The 15,437-nt window shown below is 35.8% G+C and overlaps 1 protein-coding gene across 1 annotated transcript; it reads right to left on the minus strand.

Annotated features, from left to right (window-relative positions):
* Nucleotides 1-1,538: 1,538 nt before the first annotated feature.
* Nucleotides 1,539-14,636, minus strand: LOC125663413 (receptor-type tyrosine-protein phosphatase mu-like). Its single transcript, XM_056147737.1, has 17 exons — nucleotides 14,516-14,636; nucleotides 12,815-12,987; nucleotides 12,637-12,724; nucleotides 12,387-12,463; nucleotides 12,018-12,054; nucleotides 11,723-11,820; nucleotides 11,225-11,353; nucleotides 9,073-9,215; nucleotides 8,164-8,299; nucleotides 7,190-7,339; nucleotides 6,963-7,062; nucleotides 6,777-6,850; nucleotides 6,462-6,587; nucleotides 6,112-6,234; nucleotides 4,810-4,934; nucleotides 3,374-3,509; nucleotides 1,539-3,022 (listed from the first exon to the last, which is right to left on the minus strand). The coding sequence occupies exons 1-17, from the start codon at nucleotides 14,634-14,636 to the stop codon at nucleotides 2,951-2,953; spliced, it is 1,908 nt and encodes a 635-aa protein (XP_056003712.1). The 3' UTR covers nucleotides 1,539-2,950.
* Between the last annotated feature and the right edge of the window lie 801 nt (nucleotides 14,637-15,437).

The following is a 15,437-nucleotide window of genomic DNA, read 5'->3' on the forward strand; positions in this document are numbered from 1 at the left end:
TTGAATGTCACAGCAAGAATTCTTTTCTTCTTACGTAGAAGTTTTTGAATAAATTCTGCTTCATATGAATACAGAAACAGGTCAGCTAACAAAGGAGCACAATTCGTGTCCATGAAAATTCCAACACTCTGTTGGAAGACCTGATTACCAAAGAGCACGAAGATATTGTCAATGAGGAACTCTAGTATATTTTGTTATGTCAACTTCAGAGTACTTGTGCGTGGAATCAGAGTGGTATTTAACAAAGTAAGTTTTCTGATGACTGATCACTAGATATGAATATTCCCTTTTTCCATTTTTGTTCAAGCAACTGTTTATAATGTCAAAAAGTCTAATAGTTGATTTACCGTGAGGAATGGTCGTGAAAAGTGTTGAAAAGCCATACGTTTTGATGTTGTTGATTTGACAAAGGTTTTACGATTTCAAATTTAGTAAAAGTTCTTTTGAATTGTTTAGAATCCACATTTTATTAACACCACTTCTGGCATATGTAGTCGAACTATTTTAAGTTTGACGTTTCTCCTTGACAGCTGTAAAAATTTCGCGAGGAAAAAAGATAGGGGCTTGGTAGAGCACTTACTGGATCCAGCAGTGTATCTTTGTCTGTAAGGGTGTTTATGCAGTTTAGGAATTCAGTATAGGTACGGTAACTCGTATTCATTCGACCCTTTGACTGGGATATTAAATGTGTCTAAAACTGAAGCATGGTTTTACTCAAACTATGTAGCAAATTAGCATAATATTTCAAACACAACAAAGTCCGTGTAAACGTTTTCTTTAAAGATTGACGTAAACTAAACCAAAACCCTGATTTTCTTATAAATTTTGCATAAGCAGAAGTTTTGTTTTACAGAAGATATGGTTGTCTTTAGTTAAATATGTAAGATTCTAAAGTGCGATGGTCGGCGCCAAAGTGCGATGGTTTGTTAACGTTACGGACGCAAAAGTGCGATGGTGACGCCAAAGTCCGATGGTGCAGAGTTCAGTAACGTTTGTGACGTTACGTCATTGTGACATCATTCTTAACGTCTTTCAAAATAAAACTGAAGAAATGTTACATGGACGACAGCAACGGCAAGATTTACACTGTTGAGGATAGTGAGAACGGCAAAGTACATTTGTTGAACTCTCTACTTCGCCCAAACATTCTTTAATTCATTATCATTATTACTTTGAGGTACACGTATTAAATTCCTGGGGTATGTTATAATACAAAACATTCTATACGATTTCGCGTTGGAAAATGTTGTGTTTAATGACACGACAACTAGATGATAATGAAATAAGTTCTTATTCTTATTTTTGTACATGAATTTTGCACTGGTATTTTGGTGAAACAACATACGGTTGTTTCAGTCTGTACCAAAACACTGTGTTTTTTTTACAAACCAATGGACTTTGGCGCATGATTGGGGACTATCGTACTTTGGCGTGCTAGACCATCGGGGTTTGGCGCAGACCATCGCACTTTGGCGTGGCCATCGCACTTTGGAGTCTTACAAATATAGACATAAACAAACCAACACAGTCACTGGTCTATGCATAGGAATAGTCGTTTATTCGAATTATTATACACATCCAACTAAAGTGAGGGTTTTGACTTACATATAGTTAAAGTTTCCATTATGAATATATGTCAGGAAACACATTGATTGATTACAAAAGGAATGAAAAGACATCTCAGAACGATATAAAAAAACAAAAAAAGTCCATTGTCCACCGAAAACTTAAACACCATATAATTATACTATGCGAAGGGGCGGCAGGAACATGGCGACGAGCGTTTAGAAGTGATAACCCGTGTTTGCTGATGTTAATTAGATTCTCCAAAATATTCCATCATCATAACATGGACAGCAGTGATGAATTAACTCAACTTGGTATTCGAACAGTGAAGTACTTATTATTCACTAAAAATATATTGAATTATGTAAACAGATGATAGGAGATTCTGACACGTTTTACAAACTGATGATTGAGTAACGGTGAACACAAACATTATATTACAGGAAACATCCCAAACGGTCGCAGTGTGTTTTTCAATTAGGTCCTGACTTTGAGTCCCGCTAATGCAAAACAGCATCCACCTAAAAATAGGTAATGATCGCTCTTTCGCAAAACGCTCGGCTGTCGCAAATATTTGACCTTCAAATCCGAGTTTGCAGATAGCCGCAGATGTTAACACATTGATAAATCTTCACTGCTACGATCCTTAGTGCCAGGTATAGGTTGAAATGGTCATCAGGTGACGTCTCGATAGCATCGACACGTTTTCGATAGAACATAACACAAATAGATAACCAACAATTAGCATAAACATTCTATACAAAATTCAATTATCAAACCGGTTTCTTTGGAATGAAATTTTGTGGTGTATTTATCTTCATGTTTATTTAGAAGTAACATGTGTCATTTTATCCTACACATTGAAATATGCCACTAAACCACACCAAATTCAGTTTTGCCGAATGTGACTTTTCTAAATAGTGTTGGTCCTTTCGATCACAAACTCACAGCTGCACCATTGGCCTCAACCGTCATCAATTATAAAATGCTTGACCTATTTCACAGTTGATTAACGTACAGACAAAAGGACAAATAAAAAGTATTGCTTCCTCATTCATATCGGGAATTTCAAAATGTTCAAACATGATAAAATATATATTTACAAGAACGTGCATTTTTGAAAGGTGCGGATATTTGAATTACATATAGCAAAAACTAAAATGTAAGCATTTGTGAAAAGCTATCCAAATACGACAACGAAAGTGGATAGCCTATATTTCTAGATAAAAACGTCACAACAACACGAGAATATGTAGCTTGAACTCCCGAGGGAAATCGAAAACACAAATGGTCTAGGAAAATTTAAAGGCACACCATCGATAAAGACGTAGATGAAAAAATTGAAGAGAATTTCTGACAGCAACAGAGGCGGCCTCGTACTGAACTATAAATTTGCATATATTCCTTGAGTTTCCAACAACGTCATCAACAGGCCGTAGCAACGCCTGTACTCATCCTACAATATAATATATAATTCATAGTTCTTATTTGAAAACGTACTTCACCGGTTAACAATTTGTTAAAATTTTGGGACTGTTAATTCTTAGAAATAAAAGAAATTTCTCAATGAATTCTAAATAGTTTTATATTTTTAAACAAAAGAAAGCCGGTCCCAATTTTGCATTATCATCAAATATCATCTATCATTATAACAAGAAGAATGTGAGTTGTATATTGTTATTCTGTATAATATTATAAGATTTCAACCAGAACGTGAATTTCGTATCAAAATAACATATGATAACTCCAATTACAATGTGCTTTATAAGATATAAGAGATGAAATATCTGCATCGCATCATACGCACCAGCTTCCCAATAACTTCCGGTCTTCTGCTATGGATCTGTCTCACAATAGTGAACAGATTTATTTCCCCATCCATCCTTAATTCTTGAACTGCATTATGAAGAGCACAAAATATTCCAGCGGCACCTGCGCCATCTCTATAGAAAAACGTGATCATTATTGAAAACATGAAATGTAGACTATATTAATAAGCATGCAATATGATACCGTAAGTGGTTTTAATTTCGCGGTGCTAAATGTTTACGGTTTTTCATATAGGTGTACTTGCGGTGGTTTTATTTTCGCCGAATTCAAATTGTTCAAATCGTATTGTGTCACTCTTGAAAACTGTTTGCGGTTGTTTTAATTACGTGGAAAAACCCCAAACCGCGAATATAGCGAACTTAAAATAATTTCCCCATTTACAGTATTGTTTGACGTTTTGAACACTTGTATGGTTGAAAGATATAAATAAAAGATATTTAAGAAATAAATTTTATTTTGAAAATTCGTGATGGTAACTCATCATGAAAAGTATGCGGGTGTGAAACGTTTAAATTCATATCCGAATGGTTTTTTAATACTTATTCTTTTACATTTTAACATTTTACTTTCATTTTTATCAGAATTCTCAGTCGCTAACCTAAACATACCATATTATCAACATACGCTCGTTGTTCATAACTGTAACTCAGTTGCAATTTATAAAAATACCAAGGGCAAAGATATTGTATTATGAAACATTCAATGAATAGTTGAGAAATAAAAGTCGTCTTTCTCCTTGGTTTAGTGGGGATATTTGCAGCTATGCTTCTAGATGTCGTTTTAAAAGCAGTGTGTAGTATAGCTGAAATCCAATGATCCTTTAACTGAGATCAAACATACCCCTTGTCATTGTTGTGATGGTAACTGACATACAACACGCCCACTGCCACTGTTACGATGGTAACTAAGGTACAGCACGTAGTGGTGATAACTGAGATACAACTCGACCCTTGTCATTGTTATGATGATAACTGATATATAACACGCCCATTGTCACTATTGTGATAGTAACTGAGATACAACACGCCCCTTGTTACTATTGTGACGGTAACTGAGATACAACATGCCTCTTGTTACTGCTGTGATGGTAACTGAGATACAACACGCCCCGTGTTGCTATTGTGATGGTAACTGAGATACAACACGCCCTGTGTTTCTATTGTGATGGTAACTGTCAGAGATACAACACGACTTTTGTCATTGTTGTGATGGTAAGCAATGACCCAATAAAAAGCTATCACGCGGATCGCCATACAGGGGTGATAATTTATGGGACTTCACCTACGACTGGTAGTTTGTCTCTTCACAAAGACGAAGCATTAAAAAATGGGACTTACAATGATACTAACAAAAAATAAATGTAAAGAACACAACCGATACACTATAAGTATATCACTATGGAGAGGGACATACTTGCTTATCACGGTCGTTCTGTATGTTGATGATTTTGTTTTCTCCAGTAACAGTTCTATTCCTTTCAGAATTGATTCGTCGTCATTGGCAGGAAGCTGAGATATGTCTATCAACTTGTGACGATCCTAAATAGAAATAACCACAATGAACAGTAGATCAGTAAATTTCAAATACGCTAGTCACATGGCAAATGATTACTGGACACATGATATCTTGCTATACAGTGTGACACAAACGTGCGATTTTTTTTTAAAGATAAGGCAAGTGTCATTTATCATAACGAATATGAAAGGCGACATAAGAATTCATGACTATGGAATATAAAATGACATCCCCAATCTCAGTCAATAAATGTATTAGTATCTTTATACTTTAACGTCAAGAATTTGAAAATGTGGCAAAACGTTCATAGCCTACATCGGCCATTCGCGCAGTTGTTTTAAATTTAAGAATAAAATCTTCCATTGAGGTATCACCCAGGTACAGTATTTTGTTGTAAATATACTTGATCTTAATGCAAGATGAAGATAACGAACAGTGATCAATCTCATAACTCCTATAAGCAATACAAATAGATAGTTGGGCAAACATGGACCCCTGGACACACCAGAGGTGGATAAGGTGCCCTATGAGGAGTAAGCGTACTCTGTCGACCGGTCACACCCACCGTGAGCCCCATATCCTGATCAGGTAAACGGGGTTTAATCTCAATAGGAATTGGCAGCAGTAAACTAGTGATTGGGACGTTCAACTTAAAGCAAATTGCTTCTCTAGAGGTGTATTCCAAAATTGCAATTGTCAACAGAAATACATGTCATGATTGAGAGAGAGAGAGAGAGAGAGAGAGAGAGAGAGAGAGAGAGAGAGAGAGAGCAAGCACATAATCAGCGGTCTAATGTTTTTCTTACAAATATCTTATATGTGTATGTGAAAACAATCGTGTTTATGGAAGGGAGACAAATGCAGAGGGTTGGAGTCCCAACGTAGATTTTTGTAGTGCCACGGTTGCAAAGCGACTGTAAGTTCAGAGTTATGGTATGGGGATGTGTGTGCTTTAATAGAGTTGGAACATAATATCGAGATGAAGGGAAGATAAACCCATCTAAAATTGATATATAAAACGAAGGTTCCATGTCACGGTATATGTTTACATTTTAAAATAAAACCCTTCCCTTTGACACTTTGAATTCCTTACAGGGATCCGAATTCACGTCACGTCGCTCAGAATTTGTGAAATCCTTATATACTCCAAATGATTTATGAGTTAAACCACTGTGTAGGTGCAAGTAATCAGTACTTTACTTGATCAGACACTCCAATGACACCTTGTATCACGCCATTCGTCGTGCTCTCTGTGTTCTTTGCTGTAATGTTGAATGGCGGTACAGTCCGGGATGACCCTTTAGACGGGACCCATATATTCTCCTTTGAAATAAGATGGCGAAGCTTGTCATATCCATAGAAGAATTAAAACGAGACAACAAACATCATACCATGGGACACTGCAGACATTCATTAATTTGTTATGATTTGTAAGATTGTTGATAATTTGTAAGACTTCCTGGGTGAAGTTGAAAAGGTATATTTTTTCTCCATATGACATGAACGGTTGATAAATTGAGTACTACTCTACGTATCCCTGATATACACACCTCGTCTTTATCATTGAGAACCACTATTCCGTCAGTATCGTGGTCCATGCACATCCGCCACAGGTCCACTTCCGTGTCCACAAGAGGCTTCTGGGTAATTATGAATCCCATGGGGTTTGTGAAGGACTGGAACAAAGAAATTTAAATCGCATTTTGCTTTTACAAACTAGCCACTACTCTTGTAAACCACGTATTGAGTGAATTTACTTTTAAAAGATAATTTATTTTAGAAATTATACATTTGAAGTGAGTAAACAACTTAATGTTGCTAAATTGAAATAGCATTAGAAATGATTATATCAAACTAATGTATACTGGAACTATCACAGCATTGATGTAGTCGTTCCGGCCCTTTACATACGTTGCTAGATAGGGACGATGCTTTGAAACTAAAAAGAAAGAGTTTGAGCTAAATACAAATATTCATCATTGATTGCATTGGACGAGATTGTTCAAGATCATTTGTTCAACAAAATTTCTTTCAAATACGAGTATGTTTACCGGGTAAGATGTCAACGGATACGTTTTTCGTTAGGTTTTCAGGTGTTTTAGAATCTTCTTTCTCCTCATCGTCATAGACAGGCTTTAGTGTCAATAATTTCTAAACAATAGCAAAAAATAGAAGTCACAAATATGTTTTCCATGATTACACTCTACAAACATTTATATATATCACAGGTTTATGATCATTCATAATAAGTTATCAATCTATTTCAGTCACAGCGTACCTTAAATTCACAGTACACTTGTCTTTGATTTAGAGGGGAGGTCTCTTCCAGCATGTCCTTGGCTTTGAGTTGGAAATCACTCTCTGATATCGCAGCGCAGGATCCCTGTAACCCGTCCAACAAAGCTTTGTGCAGAAAGACGTATTGTTCCTGTAGGCAGAGTGAAACGATTTTACCTATAACTCATTCATAGAAAGTTCATATTTCTGATGAAAAGAAAAACCACCACTATAATTGCTATGTCGTCCGTGGTTCTATATATATACATGTAGCTAAGTTTTAAGCTTTTTGAAAAGTAGGTTAAAGTGCAAGGCGAGTAGTATGTAAAATGTCAAAATGATTATACAGTCAAGGTCATAGTATTTTAAAGTAAGGTCAAAAGTAAAGTCACTAGATCAAATGCCGTGGTAATAAATGGACATGATGAATCTTTCTCTGAAATATATATATATCCTACTTATGCTATACACCCCTTCAAAATTATTGCAAAGGTAAAAGTTTTTTTCTCATAAACTGTGTACTTACGCACTTTACAATACACTCGCCGCGGTGAGCTAATAATCAGATATCAATGTGAAACTAAAAAATACTTGGCTACTGGGCTGTAGAGACCCCCGGGGACTAACAGTCCACCAGCAGGGCCTCGACCCAGAGGTCATAATGTAAAACTTATACGGTACCAAATTTGATGCACCAAATGCGCATTTCGACAAATAATGTCTCTTCAGTGACGCTCAACCGAAATGTTTGAAATCCGAAATTCGTCTAAGGATAAGAGCTATGCTTGAGGGAGATAATCCTTAATTTTGAAATTAATTTTTAAATTTTATAACAGCAATTAAATATACATCCGGTTTTTTTTCAAGCTGGTAACAAGTACTTAGCTACTGGGCTGAATGAATTATAATCGTGTTGATGAGTTCTATACACCTGAAAGGCACCATTGTGTCAGTACTAAAATAAGTCAAGCTTACAACTGTTTGAACCATAGTCATGCGGTCCTCCCTCATCGATTTCACAAACTCCAACACGTTAACTTCTCCAGATCTCCGTCCTTCTTCCAGCAGCGTGTCTAATGCAATGAATGTCCCCGTCCTTCCAACACCGGCACTGAGCAATGTACAATCATTTTACTATCAATTATCCTGGCAATGAGGAATGTAAAAATACTGTGCTATAAATGACACCGGCACTAAGCAATGTACATTCATTTCACTAAAGACGACCTCGGCGCTAAGCACTGTACAATCATTTCACAATAGATAATCATTGTTCTTTCGACTCCACCACTAAGTAGTATACAATCATTTCAATATAATCATAATAAATGTCATTCATGCTTCCTAAGAACATCATATACATAGTATCGGTTTCAATATAAATATTTCTTGTATAGTTTCATCTAAAAATTGTAATTAACTCCTTATGCTCCCTACTTTCAGATTTTCCTCGAAAATATGAATTAAAAGCGAACCATAAAACCGTTCTACGATTTAAATTCTGTAGATTGATAAAATAAAAGACATAAATAGCCAGTTGTTTTATCACAAATACAGTTACAGTTTATTCGGGTTATATGGAGGCCCTTGTTTGTCCTATTCTTATATCTATGTTCTTTGTGGAAATATGAAATTGGTCACTGTTCGTTATCTCCACCTTTATCATACTCGATCATAGCATTGGGACAATTATGTCGTTTTCTGAACCCTCACAACTTTCAATATCAATATATACACTACTTCAATGTTTTTAGAATGCTTATCTTAACCGAATGTTATAAGAATACTGATCTTACCTGAATCTTGTTAGATAAGTAATCCAAATTACTTATATCAGTTTAGAAAACAAATCTTACCTGGATCTCTTTAGAATGATCATCTTACCTGCAATGGACGAGTAACGGTGACCTTCGCTGGTGTGTTTTTAGCACAGCTCTGTGAAATTGAATGATACTGATTTCTTCTGGGGTCCCATGGTCAGGCCAGGCTGTGTAGTGATACTGTGTAATGGTGCGCTTACGAATGGCCTGTGAAACATTATACAAAACAAGCTTAGCTAGCTAGATTGGTTGTTTTGTACATCCCGTCGAACATTTTTCACTAATACTGAAATTTCACCTGCCGTAGGTGAAGTTCCACATCTATAGACCTATATATGCATATCATCCAGGACATAGCAGTGAGGGTTCTTTATCGCAACAGCGCCTGCCGCGACATGAAACCTCCGTTATTAATGTCATATGCGAAAGAGCCGTGAATATCACTTTTGAATGTTGAACGTTTGGCGAAGGGTCAATTACTACCTACTTTGAAATCCTAAGCTTAACGCGATCACGTCACGAGCTGAGCTCGAACTCACGACTTCCATGTAATGACGATAACGCTCTACCACTGAGCTACCGCAACCGGTAAACTTAGCTAGAAGTCAACATAAACTGTATAATGTTCGTTTGCGAAAGCTGTGAAAAATCTATACTTATCAATCAACAGCTATTTTGCTAATAAACTCCTAAACGCTTGCTCCAGAGTTACTAATTGCACCTTTAATATTGTTTCATATCTAATCTATAATACAATCTGAACTGATTACTAAATATCGTAAAATTAATTTAAAAAACAAACTTTCGTTTTCGATAAATTACGCTGAAATTGCAAAAAATATGAAAGTAAAGTGGCAGATGAAAGTGAGTTACCTTCTTTTTGTAAATGACAACTTACGATGATACGGTTTGAAATTAACCCGTTGTTTATCGATGCTTGAATTTGATCTTACAGAAGAAATAAGTTTTGATAATTGTTGAATAAATGAAATATGCCTCTTCGTTATATATAAACACTTAGCTAGAAATCAACATGGGATGTGTAATGTTGCGCTTACTGAAGGTATGTAAAACAAAACAGAACACACAGTGGATGTGACTGATCGACAGGGGATGCTTACTCCTTCTAGGCACCTGATCCCACCCCTGGTGTGTCCAGAGGTCTATGTTTGCCCAACTATCTATTTTGTATTGCTTGTAGGAGTCATGAGATTGACCACTGTTCGTTATCTTCACCTTTCATTAGCTAAACTATTCAAGTTGATCATTTAATCGTTTGAGTAATACGACTCAACACTGTACTGAGGAAAAGGTAGTGGCTGTCTCTTCGTAAGAACCCTATTGGGATCGGTCAGGGTTCATCGTCGTCCGTTTACTATTGAACATTTTAAACTTCTTGATGACTATCATTTCAATAATTATGAAATCGGTATTTGGAAAAGGGAGACATAAATAATACATTTCAGGAGGCCTTTACCTCCACGGTTTGGGGGCGGGACAACATTTGACCATTTTCCAAATTGTAAACTTCTGGGACCGCACATCTCTAAGAGAAATTAGAAACATAGAACAAGGAGGCCTGTAAATGGTAAATTCTTTTCCAAGATAGAGGTTCTGACTTTGGAGCAGGACCAACCTTGACGATACATGCAAAATCATGTGTAAACAATTTTAATAACATATTTAATGCATTGGCACTAAAAGAAAACTTAAATGGCCATGAAAAGGAGAGTGCCATCCTTTACCACATTGCAAATTTCATGATCCCAGGGATATGGGTTTTGGTTCCAGGGAAGGGCCAATTGTTAAATATTGTTCTTACATTTTATTGATGCTCTTGTAAAGAAAGCAACATAATATTTACATAATATATAGATAATAGCAAAAACAACCCCAGAGATTACATATTTCAAAAGTAATGGCAAATTGAAATTGGTGTACGATTTGATTGTAGTTATCTTAAAATGCATTTTGCATTGGGGGTTTGCTTGATCCCTCTCTCAAAGCAAATGCTAAAATATATCTCAAGTATATTTAAACTAAGACTTGTAGTTTTATCTGTTCGCAGTAAAACTATAATAAATGAAGCTCTCCATCAAACTTAAGGTTTAGATTGAGATCAAAAAGGAAAAAAAATCAAAGAGAAATGTAGATAGTTTCAATTTCTAACCGAGGAAAGGACATATAGGATCTAAATACACAACAATAAAACTTACCTCCTTGTTCTGAACACAGAGTCTTCGAACAACATAGAAAGAGTAAACAACTTCCTCGGACAGAGTTACTGTACACGGACCGATACAAAGGGACTGGTCTTTATCTGGCCAGTATCTGCTACATTTATTCTGAAAAATGGAACAATCCGTTATGAAATATATATATATATATATATATATATATATATATATATATATATATATATGCAATATCTTATTCACCGATCTGATTAAATTCTGTCGAATGAAAGCTGGCCCTGACATGATATTGGTCAATCTCCTATGATATTCGACACTACAAATACTTTGAAAGAAAGGGATTATGTTCTGAATTGCAAAGATACATTTGATAACAAAGAATTATCGACATTCTAATCCACTTCATCAAACTTTAATTTTTTAATGTGACTCTGATGAATTCAACGAACATTAAGTCATCAAATCAATGCGTTTCACGGTTTCTAATTAAAGCTGGTATTGATGATAAAGAATATGCACCTTTCCGTTTTCAACAATATTTGTCAGCATCACAACCGTTTTGATATTTCCCTGCCACATCATTTTCCAGAAATCTTTAATTGTAGTCTTTTTAGGACCTAGAAGCAAAATTCGATTTGAATCCTAAATTGTTTGATAATTTTTAACAAAATTATTAATAATGTTGTTTCTTTATTATCTTTTTCTTTTGTAACTGAAAAATCAACATGACACATCTTTTAATATACAAGTAATACTTTTTAAGTACAAACACTGATGTTAAATGATTTTCATATAATTTCATTGAAAAACATACCCTGTGCAGCTATAAATCGTGCGTTCCCGTCATTATCCTGAAAATATGATTATTGAGGGTGTATGAACTTTGATTCTTATTTCGATCACGATTCATTATTCAGTATAGCTACATTACTGTAACTAGGCTTGTGGGGTTAAGTTATCAATTTCAATGGTCGATAACACTTAATCTTGTATCTAAGATCTTAACAGCATTTTTTGCAATCAATACCTGGATGATTCTTGAGAATTTCTCGGTTGCAACAATGAAAGCGGCAATGAAGCTCAGAGCAAAATCACGATTTTGTTATGATATTGTTTTGATTTTGAGAGCTATCACAGTGGTTGTACATGTATATCACACGTATGTACAATTAAATGAACTGACCTTTATATAGTTTGCATTGATGTAGTCGTTGTCAGACGGATTCCATTTCTCTTCCAGGACGACTCTCGAGTGTTCATCTATTAATTGGCAAACATATGTTAACAAAATGGGAAACAGTATCATTTCCTTTGCACTTGGTACGTAAAGCTAGTGACGTTTAGAAAGGAATCAGATTAAACCAGGAATAACTAAAAATGCGTTTTCAAATTTTAAACCTTAACATAAATTAGAATAAACTTATGAACATTACAAGGAAAGATTGTTTTGAAGCGATTCTTTGACACATTCTCAGGTCTCTGCGCTGTTCCACAAATCTCACTGTTTCCTGTTGGTAATCTCTGCAATGGAAATGGTTACATAACTACACACACTTCATTACGGACGATATTTCTTAATCTATAAATATTTTATTGAATATAACTGGCTACCTTATATTCTGCAGCGAATATGGTGTTTTCTTTACGATTCTTTTCCGCAATTATCCTCTGAAGATCCTCAACGCGAATGCAGGAATTGACAGATGCGATGTTGTAATAACCACCATCTGAAGAGCTAGTCACTGTCAGTTCTTGTTCTTCTAGTGATCCAGTGTCAGGGGTTTCTACAATACAGATGTACGTCCACCGGGTGTTTAAGAAAAGTAGCTGTTAAGATAAGAGATAGAGGTTAAGCTACTTGCTTTGTCACTGATAGGTCCGGGTTCGATGGATTTCCCCAGTGCTGCGTCAAGATACCGAATACATACGTAATGACTGTCGTTCAGGATTCCCCCAGCGTAAAATATAAGAATAAGGCTATGGTTTTTGAAAAGGCACTTACTACCGTAGGAGTGAGAGTTCTGTATCGTGTCATCACCTATTGTGACAAGGCATGTAAGTTTTGAAGACTTGTAACCTTGTCTTCTACCAGAAGCTTGGAAAAGCAACAATCACCCCTTTTATGATTACACTGTATCTATTAAAGAAAACAGACGACTTGAAAGAAACTTTTTTGTTCAAATATTTGACGTCTTCAGTTGGGATCTGGATTAAAATACGCACTCAGTTAACGTGTCAGTATAACAGCAGGTATCACACGATGAAACTCTCCCTGCTCAAAGACCGTAGGCTCTGAGCATAGATCGAAGTTATTTAGCCCTCACCGGCAATGGTGACATCACCATATGAGCGAATCATTCTCGAGCGGGATATAACATTATACAACTAACCTGCTTTATCATTGACGTTCGTTCTTATACCGGATTTAGTTCATATTGGCTTAAGACATCAACGTACCTGACACGAGTTTATAATATTTCTATATCAATATCCATTCAAATTCATATTTTGATTTGATACATCTCTTTGATTTCGAAATAAATATATGTACTACCATAAGGTCTTCTAGATATGCTTACAATGCTTCGTACGGATTTAAATGGCAAACTAACAGCTCACCTATATTACAAATGGGATGAGGTGAGCATCTCCATTGTCAACTTCATATTTATGTAGCATTATTTCAGTATCAGTTTCATTTCGTGTTTATGTCTCTCAATTGAATCGATATGCAAGAGCTTGTTCTGTATATGATCAGTCTTTAAATCGAGGCAGACTACTGATAAACAAGTTGAGGTTACAGAGGTTTAAACAGTCTCATTTAAAGTCAGCATTTCGCAAATGCTATGATCGTTATAACGATCTAATTTACCAATTTACCAATACAGCCTGCTGTTGAGGCAGATGCTGTTTTGATTTGTATCATATCAAATCGTAGGCTGTTTTTGTACGCTAATTTTAACTATAGAGCACTCCGTGTACCCGATCAGTATATAGGGCTTACTTCGGATGTGACCAGTCGACAGAAGATGCTTACTCTTCCAAGATATCTGATCCGACTTTTGTAGTTTTATAAAAATTGGAGGATTAGAGGAAGTTCGTTATCTTAAGGTTCATATTTACTGACCCAATTGCTTACCGTAATCAATAACGATCCGAAAATATAAATAATGAATGGGAAAACATATACCCAAATGCGTTCATGTTCGGACGAGAACGACTTGTAAATATGCCCCAAACGTGAGAAATCAATAATTACAGTGGATATAACTAGACAATTTTATTGAACATGAATTTAAAAAAAATATGTACCTTCCGTATATTTATTTGCTTTTGCCTTGTTTTTCGTTCTGGAACATGCTCCTGGTAGCGAACTCTTAGATTCCACTGATTTTTGTCCCAACCTTCTTCGTCTGCCAATGAATGAATTCATCACTGTGTTAACGCTTAATGTGCATTTAATACTGGAATACCTTGGGCGATATTTACCTTATAATTATCAAAATAGCCACTCCTACTGCCAAAAATAGCAATCCACCCACGATTCCTCCAGTAACAACACCAATATCGGAGTCTTGCTCTACAACTAAAAATGACTACCAATAATTTATAGTGATATCAATGATGGTTAAATACATCTCAATACCTGCCTAATTGAACTATTTTTACAGAACTTTCTGAGCGAATGAACTTAATAGATAGGTTAATTGTTTACGTGTGGTCGACAACAGCTGTAGTTTAAGTACAACTAATCAGGGAATGTGCATTGTGCTCAGGGTCGAGACGATGATGGTTCTGCATCCCACCAACGCCTGTCGTAACAACACACTTCCGTTTTCAAAACCATATCCAAAAGAATCTTTAGTTTTACTTTTACATGCCGTGCGATTTACGAGGTTGCATGAAAAAGTGAAGATATTGAACAGTGATCGCTCACATAACTCCTATAATGTGTCCAAAATTAGGAGCTGGGCAAACACCGATCTCCGGACATACTAGAGTTGGATTCAGTCACCTAGGAGGAGTAAGCATCCTTTGTCGACAGGATACTTCCGCTGTGGGTCATATATCTTAAACAGGTAAATAGAGCAATCCGTAATAAAAATTAGTGTGTAAAGAATGGTCTAATAGTCGGTATGAAACGCGTCAGGCATCATTTGACCCAATAATGTGTTGTATCGGCAAAGTAGATCATTATAATGACCACAGGTTTTGCGAAATACTGAAATCAATC

The sequence above is a fragment of the Ostrea edulis genome, chromosome 8, assembly GCF_947568905.1.
Source record: "Ostrea edulis chromosome 8, xbOstEdul1.1, whole genome shotgun sequence".
Lineage (NCBI taxonomy): Eukaryota > Metazoa > Mollusca > Bivalvia > Ostreida > Ostreidae > Ostrea > Ostrea edulis.

Bases quoted from the DNA above. Each gene is read 5' to 3' on its own strand.
- LOC125663413 (XM_056147737.1), bottom strand. From the start codon at position 14,636: ATGAATTCATTCATTGGCAGACGAAGAAGGTTGGGACAAAAATCAGTG. The intron at 12,988-14,515 runs GTACATATTTTT...TCTGTATTGTAG, and splicing joins AGCAAATAAATATACGGAAG to AAACCCCTGACACTGGATCA. The intron at 9,216-11,224 runs GTAAGTTTTATT...AATGTTTCACAG, and splicing joins TCTGTGTTCAGAACAAGGAG to GCCATTCGTAAGCGCACCAT.